A 9,332-nucleotide genomic window follows, 5' to 3' on the forward strand; every position below is an offset into this window, starting at 1 on the left:
CAAATATTCATGATTCTGTGCGGGGTATGGGGAGAAGAAGGAAAATATATATATGTATAAATATAAAATATAAAAACACAGAAATTAACATCTGATGTTTTTTGTTTGTTTGGATTTTTTTTTTTTGTTTTATGGGGGTTTCCTGTTAGTTTCTTTTTCCATTCCATGTTAATTCGTCTGTCCTTTCTTTTATCTCCCCCATTTCCTTCCAATTTTATTTTTTAATCTCAAAATCTTTTTTTCTTTTTTCACATATCACAATCAATCGTTTTTGAATGCGTCTTAAAATAACCAAGCTGTTCACTTGTTAAGGGAATTAATTATGGATAACAAAAAGAAAGCCAATATTGCTTTCAGTGTTATCTCCCTTGGACTTTCTATACAATTACAATAACATCCTTTTTTTTTTTTACCCGAGTAATAATAAAGTGATTGATTGATTGATTGATCAATCAACAGGTCGAATCACTCGGATAACAAACAGCCAATTTATTATTGCAAGCGTCCTTTTTCTTTTACTTCTAAAACATTGAAGGTTGGTGTCCACAAAAGTTCTTCCATTCCTACGTTTGAATTTCTATATCACTATCAACCATCAAAGGTTCCTTTTCGTACTTTTTACTACCTGTAAAATACAACAGAAAAGACATTATTGTTGTTATTAGTTCTTCATTAACCATAAGCGGGGGGTGGGGTGATCATGCAATAAACCGTTAAAACATGAGGGGTTACAAAAGATACAGGTTTCGACAGGACGAAATTATGTCAAAACAAGATCACTAATTAACATTATATAATGAGCATCCTTTATCTTTTGCTTATTTCAGTTATTAGCTGCCATGCTGGGGCACCACATGTATGACAGTGATGCTTGTTTGTAATTATCGCATGATGTCATGACAAGGAGACACAAACATACATGGATACATTTATACATACATATGTATATGGATGTATATGTACATAGTGTTCTGCTAAATAATGCATTGAAAAACGCATAATATATATATAAGCACTAACAGAAAACAGACACAGAAAGTAACCAAATCCTCATCAGTTATCAGCCAAAGGGTCTGAGCCAAAGGGTCTCAGCCAAAGGGTCTCAGCCAAAGGGTCTCAGCCAAAGGGTCTCAGCCAAAGGGTCTCAGCCAAAGGGTCTCAGCCAAAGGGTCTCAGCCTTTATATACATATATACGACAGGTTTCTTTTAGTTTCTGTTTCCAAAATCCACTCACATGGGTTTGGCTGGTCTGAGACTGTAGTGGAAGACACTTGCCCAAGGGGCCAATGCAGTGGAACTGAACCCGGAACCATGTGGTTGGGAAGCAAACTTCTCATCACACTGCCATGCCCAACAATGACGATGATGGCAATGACGACGACAACAATGATGATGAGGAGGAGGAGGAGGTGGTGGGTGAACATGCATAGTTTATAGTTTATATGTAATGGACTTGCTTACCTAAATCCTTTGAGAATGAATCATGAGTTAATACTCTCTTAGTTGGTGAACTCATCCCTTTTTGATGAGGATTATCAGGGATAAATACTGTGACTAACAATGCTAAAATGACCAGAATTGCTCCAAAGGCAAAAGGTGGACCTGGTACAACATTCTGTCAAGCAAAACAAGAAGAAAAACAATTAGAAAACAGCAAACAAATATTCATAATTATGGAGATGTACTTGCATAGTAAGCGACTTGATCTGAGATCGTTATGCTGAAACAAAAACAATTGCAGCATAGAAGATGTTTGTAAGCCATTTAAGAACACACAAAAACCGTTAGATTCACTTCAACATTTAAATTTAATTTGTGTCAAAATATTTTCAGCGCTTTGAAACCGTGACCTGTGGAAGCGAATCTAATGGTTTTTAGTGTGGTCTTAAATGGCTTATAAACATCTTCCATGCTGCAAATATTCATAAGTTTCAATAAAAAGCAAGAAAACAACTGGTTACGCTTTATATCTCTATCACACACACACACACACACACACACACACAGAACTGAACAAATACTCAAAATCTTTGTTGCACATGCAGCAGAGTGTGTTAGCTTCAATTTTTGTCAAGCCTTTGCACATGTAGCATAGCTATTTATACACATGTAGCATAGCTATTTATACACAAGCATCATACAATCTGCCTTTCACATAAAATTGTTTAGAGTTCATCTTTTACTTGTTTCAGTCTTTCGACTGCAGCCATGCTGGGGCACAGCCTTGGGCAGAGGAGGTACAGTGTATGCACACCACCCATTTTCAGCATAACCCTAACCCTAACTGCCGAAAACAGGTAGTGTGCATATCCTTTACCTTCACCCAACCTTGATGGGTTTCAGCCAAACAAATCAGCCCCTGTACTTTTCTTTTTCTTTTAAGCCCAGCACTTATCCTATTGGTCTCTTTTGCCCAACCACTAAGTTACAGACAAACCAACACCAGTTGTCAAATGGCATGGCTGGAAGGGAGTAACAAACACACACACACACATATAAAGGGCTTCCAAACGGTATCCATCAACCAAATTCACTCAGAAGACATTGGTCGGCCCAGAGTGCTGGGTGGGAGTAACAAACACACACACACACATAACAGACTTCGTTCAGTTTCCATCTACCAAATCCATTCACAAGGCTCTGGTCGGCCCAGGTGCAATGCAGTGGGGCTGAGCCAGAAACCATGTAGTTGGGAAGCAAACTTCTTACCACACAGTTTTGTTCCTTAGACTCAGGGTTAATTTGAAAAGGGGTTTGTATGAAAAAGGACTAAGGCAGCTACTTACCAATAGGGTATTAGTTGTGGTGGGATGAGATGAATTGTTTAAAAGAATTGGTTTCTTTTTGTTGGAGTCTGCCATGTCATTCAGGTCAACATGGAATAAATAGAAAATGAAGCCGTACAGGGCCGGGCCAAGCCCATTACACAAACCACGAATGCCTGTAACCATGCCTTGAGCAACCCCTAAAAGAGAAAAATAATAATAAACAAGAATGGTGAGTCAGTATGATGGTCTCTTTTAATTAACATAATGGTTTCATATTACAACAACAACAACAACGATGATGATGATGATAATGAGAGTGAAGGCGTTTCAATGTGATCATTCTACCTGCTAGAAATAGCAACCAAAACTCCTTCATATGACATTCTGCTGACTAAAGGAAAGGACATTAGATAATATAGTCCTATCTTCATATATTTTTTTACTAGTTTCAGTCACTGGAGTGCGACCATGCTGGAGTACCACTTTCAAAGGTTTTGCTAATCATATTGAGTCAGTACTTACTTCAGCCTGGTTTTTTTTTATTTTATCAATCTCTTGAATTAAGTCACCTTTCTGACATAACACTGACCTGGCATTTTCAAACTCTCAAACACACACGCGCGCATGCATGCACAAACACACACACACACACACGGTGGTCTTCTGTATAGTTTCTGTCTACCAATTTCACACATAAAACTTTTGTTAACCTGAAGCAACAGTCAAAGATACTTTCTGAAAGTGCAATGCAGTGTAGAACTAATCCTAGAACCACACAATTGTGAAGCAGATTACAGCCATGGCTGCACCTACATTTTTCAAAAAAATTTTATATTTATATAGGTACGAGCATGGCTGTATGTTAAGAAGGTTGCTTCTCAACCACACGGTTCCAGGTTCAGTCTCACTGCATGGCACCTTGTACAAGTGTCTTCTATCATAACCTTGGGCCAACCAAAGTCATGTGAGTAGATTTGATAGATGGAAGCTGAAAGAAGCCTATCGTATATATGTGTGTGTGTGTGTCTGTCTGTCTGTCTGTCTGTCTGCCTGTCTGTCTGTCTGTCTGTCCCCTGCTACCGTTTGACAACAGGTCTTGGTGTGTTTACAGCCCCATAACTTAGTGGTTCAGCAAAAGAGACTGATACAATAAGTACTAAGCTTAAAATAAACTAAGTCCTGGAGACAATTTGTTTAACTTAAACTCTTCACAAGGTGGTGCCCCAGCATGGCCGCAGTCAAATGACTGACACAAGTAAAAGATAAAAAGACAGCATGCATTTTATGAACAACAGAATTAATACAGGACCCCAAACAGCTAATCACTGATTCACCAAATTTCCAAAGGCAATAGTGACAAGGACAACCCTATGCAATTTGGTCGTAACAAATAAGACAAGGTGCAAATCATCATCTCTCCCTTTCATATGACCTGCATTGACATGCATAGCCATCGTGGAAGTGGTATCACAATTAGTGGTTGTAGCATCTGTTGGCTGATATATGCAGATGACATGGTGCTACTTGGCTCATTAGATGATTTCCTGCATGCACTGAATGGCTTTACTGCCAAGTGCTACAAGGCAGGGATGATGGTTAGTGTTGCGGAAACTGTGACACTGATCGTCTCAAGGAAACTAAAACTAAGAATGGAGAAAATTTTGTACCCAGATTTAATACTGAAATTAGGGGTGCAACTTATACACAATACAAAACGAAATTGAATGTTTACCTTGTTGGTCAGCATAGACATGAGCAGATACAAAAGAGCTGATGGCAGGGTAGGTGATGCTGGACATGGCGGCAATAGCACCTGAACACCAAACAATCCTGAAACAAGATCAAAGAATAAAAATGAATGAACAGAGATGAGAAAATACCTTGCAACATCGTAGTATGTAAATTAAACAAAAATATTAAATAGTGGATATATAAAGAGTAAAATACATACAAGAGACATACCATATTTATTTATGTATAATACACACTTTTTTAATGAATTTTCTTGAATCTAAATATTCGTGGTCTACATTATACATAAGAACGAAATGCTATTCAATTTTTAATTTTTCGATAAAATAATATTCAACCTGATTAAACACTTTCTATACAACATAATCATCATCATCATCATCATCATTATTACTATTTAGCACCCGTTCTCCATGCTGGCATGGGTTAGATAGTCTGACTGGAGCTGGTAAACAAGAGAGCTGCACCAGGTTCCAGTCGATTTTGGCTTGGTTTCTATGGCTGGATGCCCTTCCTAATGCCAACCACTCTACAGAGAATACGAAGTGCTTTTAATACATCACCAGTACGAGCATCTTTAATGTGTCACGGTGATTTGCAGTAAAGGAGAAAGCGTAGTTGCTAGAATAAGAACTGATGAGGCAAATTTCAGGAGAGATTCATAAATGCATTATTTACTCACCAAGTCTGAGATCCAAATCCATAACAGGCAAGTTGGACCATTTCAAAGACTAGACCAAACATAATAGCATGTTTATATCCAAGATATCTCATTAGCAGAGTGAGAACCAATGTCTGGAAAGGAAGAGAAAGAGAAAATATAAAATAAAAAGGAACATTTACAAACATTTACAATACCTTTAATAAAACCTTGATTTTCCTTTTAACACTCTACTACAGGATGCTAATGCATTAAATGATAATAATGAACTTATAATATACAGTGCTCAGGTACACTACAACTAGTCAGAAAAAGTAGCCAAAACTGCATGAACATCCTCATCATCATTTAACGTCCGCTTTCCATGCTGGCATGGGTTGGACGGTTTGACCAGGGCTGGCCAGCTGCACCAGACTCCAGTCTGGTTTGGCATGGTTGCTATGGCTGTAATGGGTGATAGAATAAGTACCCGGTGTAAAAGGGAAAATAAGTAGGTGGTGGTTGATTCATTCAACTAAAGTTTCTCAAGGCGGTGCCCCAGCATGGCCGCAGTCTAATAACTGACACAAGTATAAAAAAATGAAAGATATGTCAACTAACAGTCATTATAGTGTCAACATACCTGTGTCCACTAACCACATTGGTTAACATATCCATGTGACCATATTATCAACAGGGCCGTGTCAACAAACACAGAAGCCATGGTGTTAACATATCTGTGTCAACTAACATTGTGGTCAATGTTAATGTATGGCACAGCTAACATATCTGTCAACATATCTGTTTCAGCTAAGACCATAGTCTTGATACAGTAAATATGTCAGATTCATTGAAATCATACCGAGAAGAAAGAAAATATTCAGCAATGGGCATAGCATTGATTTTCCTTCTTGTCCCACAGGGGATGTATGGTGAACTAAATTTATATATAACTATGGAGAGTCAGCTGTGTAATAAAATTCTTATCAAGTTAGACAGTCTGTCAGCAGTGGAAGACTTTCATTGCACCACAGCAGCAAAGTTTAAACTCCAATAAAAAATCGACTTACTTGTGCGACTACAGATAAAACACCAACAACAGCGATGAAAGAGGCGACTTCTTCAGCAGAAAATCCCATGACCTGGAAAGAAATGAATGAGAGAACAATAAGATAACTCATTGAGCAAGGAGGATGAGAAAATTTGTAGAGGGGCATGGGATCTAAAATTTCTTTTTTTTCTTAAGTTGGACATGGAATTGTGAAAAGCTTTTTTTCACAGCAAACACACTACACCTATATTCAGCCAAGCGAAACCAATCCCTCCAGCCAAGCATACCATGTGAAGACTGTTTGCTACAGTATAAGCGCTGAACCTAACAAAATTATCTCCTCAAATCAAGGAAACCTGCCACAGTCGCCAGGCATAAAGTTCTCATTAAAGAGATTCACTTTTTTCTCTTAATCAATAATGTACTTTCTTTCGGTACTCAGCACTTAAGAGTCACTGGTAGGTTCTTTTCTATCAAATAACTGTGTTAGGATATTAAAAATAAAATCCTTTTTTCCAACCACCAGTGGGGCATGCATTTTTCTGGAAAGCTATTCTGGGGGCCTGGGGAAAAATAGGTTGGGAAACACTGGTCTGGAGCAATGTGTGGCACTGCATCCTAGAGAATTATTTTTATCAAACTTGGAAGAACGAAAAACAAAGTGAACGTGGGTGGGATTGAAACACAGAACGCAAAGGGAGGTAATCAAAACTAGACGATTCTTGTTTGATGCTCTTTATAAATTCTGCATTTTTTAGCTCAGTGATAATGAAACATTCAGAGTAGAATGAACTTGGTAATGGAGGTTCCATGTAACCATGAAGTGAAGCAATAAATTCAAGCATCAATAGAATATTTGGTTGTCATTATTTAGTATATATTTTCCATGCTCACATGGATTGGATAGTTTGACAGAAACTGGCAAGTCCCAATGTTAGCTTTGACATGGTTTCTACAGCTGGATGTCCTTCCTAACACCAACCACTTTACAGTAAGGATTAGGTGCTTTTCTTGAAGCACCAGCACCAGTGAGTTTCCCAAACATTTTGCAAGACAGGAAAACAGCACAAGAAGAAAAAGAAGGAAAAAAGATAAGAAAAAGCCCCCCACCCCCACCCAACAAAGTGGAGGGAAGTATTTGAGAGAGAGGTGGCCTTATGCCACAAGTCGAGAGCGTAAAACATGATATAGAGGGACAAGTTCAAGAGTCTTGTTACAGAGAACATACATAGAAACCCAACGTTTTACAAAGGTGGCTGGGTGTAGCTGTGAAGACGATACAATGGTAGTGAAGGGTGGTAGGCAGGACAAACCCTCAAAGTACAAGACTGTGAGCATAAAAGAGGATATGAAGAGTTATTATTAGTCAACGTTTGCTTTTTATACTGATATGGGTTGGACTGCTAACATGGGCTGAACAGCATTGAAATATAATTAGCTAATAGTTAAAATTCTAATAGAAATAATAAAAGTCAGACAAAGGTGATAGCTAAAATCCTTTTCAAGTAATCTATAAATATTCAATAAAAATTAGATCTTCTGTTGATATTTACATTGATCGATAAATCAAAATATCTTTGTTATCAATGCGAAATGATCAGAGTGGTATGCAGGAAGAGGTAATTGGGGGTTTTGACTAGAATTAATGGTGGAAAGCAAAACGTTTTAAGAACTAATGCTTTTAATCAGAACAAATACAGTCCAATGCCAACAAGGGAAGCTTTAACGGGGCCAACTGACATGCCAAAAATAGCAGCTAAATGTTCTCAATCCACACTCTTAAGAGCAACAAAATTCAACACATTATTCGCAACACATACATACATACATGACACACACATACATATATAAATACTGCACGTACACACACACACACATAATGTGTATTTATTTCAGTAAATTTTAAATCACTCTAGCATGCCAACCCAATGTAATAGGCAGAAGTCATGCACCATAAAAACATTGAAACCATTATAATTTTAACAATGGTGACTGCCAGATTTACATCACAGACTGATTTGAACAAAATCTTAAATCTTACCAATCTTAAATACACAAAGAAACAGGAGTACTCTCCAGCTTCAGGTAGGTATGATAAAAAGACTGCTACACAGAGCATTAATATAAGCCGGTCTTTGCCAAGTTTCTTCAATGACTAGAGAGAAAGAGAGAAAGAATTGAAAATATAAATTACCTTCACAAATATAAAAACATATATAATTCATATATTTATATACACATATATACGTGTGCACAAATATACACACACATACATGCTTAGACATACATACACACACTTACACATTTGTAAGTGCGTGTACATTTAAAAAAAAAAGAGTTATATAATATACATTTTCTTGGGCAAGAAGCCAATTTGTTTTATTAAGAGAAAGGAATATATAATTTATATGTCTAAGCATAAAATATTGATTGGCCACTTAATCAGAAATTCATAAAATATCGATTGATCACTAAATCATATATTCATAGCAAAAATAAAAAAAAGAGAGATTGTGTGATATTTTTATGCTTCTCAAGGGCAGAAGTAATGCAAGTGGAATGGAGTCACTTCATCAGTGGAGTAAAACCAACTTGACACACAAGATTACCACAAGTTATATGATTCAATCATAATACATGATTGAACTGTAGAACACACATATATATATATATATTACCATATCTTTTTTTTTCAATCATAGTATCTTTCTGATTGCTTATTTTCTCAACCATTATGCAATGAAATATTGATCTCTGTGAAGCTATGAGGTCAAGAAGTTTGCTTCCCAACTACATGGTTTCTGTGTCCAGTCACACTGTGTGGCACCTTCAGCCAGTGTCTATTGCAATAGCCTCAGGCATTAGTAGATGGAAACTAAAAGAAGCATGTCATATATATATATATATATTAAAAATGGGGAAGGCCGGTTTATGGGATTACCTAAGGTTTCCCATCCATAAAGGGTTTAGTTTTATGGCATATCGCCAGATCCCGAAAACCTGTTGGCCCACGACCTCTTGGAGGGCAAAATGCCTAACTATTCAAAGGTAACAATTGGGGATTATCTCCCTTCGTTATTGGCTATCGTGCCACCATTTTATATATATATATATATATAT

At 37.2% G+C, this 9,332-nt stretch overlaps 1 protein-coding gene across 1 annotated transcript in view; it reads right to left on the reverse strand.

Moving 5' to 3' along the window:
- Positions 1-25: 25 nt before the first annotated feature.
- The window catches only part of LOC106874946 (hippocampus abundant transcript 1 protein), a 74,278-nt gene continuing 64,971 nt past the window's right edge, over positions 26-9,332 (reverse strand). Inside the window, exons 7-13 of the mRNA XM_014922870.2 lie at positions 8,254-8,367; positions 6,232-6,303; positions 5,204-5,316; positions 4,502-4,599; positions 2,788-2,966; positions 1,463-1,616; positions 26-625 (exon numbers count right to left, since the gene is read on the reverse strand). Coding sequence (XP_014778356.1) covers positions 564-625; positions 1,463-1,616; positions 2,788-2,966; positions 4,502-4,599; positions 5,204-5,316; positions 6,232-6,303; positions 8,254-8,367 — 792 coding nt within the window. The 3' untranslated portion in view covers positions 26-563. The remainder of the gene's footprint in view (positions 626-1,462; positions 1,617-2,787; positions 2,967-4,501; positions 4,600-5,203; positions 5,317-6,231; positions 6,304-8,253; positions 8,368-9,332) is intronic.

The sequence above is a fragment of the Octopus bimaculoides genome, chromosome 8 (assembly GCF_001194135.2).
Source record: "Octopus bimaculoides isolate UCB-OBI-ISO-001 chromosome 8, ASM119413v2, whole genome shotgun sequence".
Taxonomy (NCBI): domain Eukaryota; kingdom Metazoa; phylum Mollusca; class Cephalopoda; order Octopoda; family Octopodidae; genus Octopus; species Octopus bimaculoides.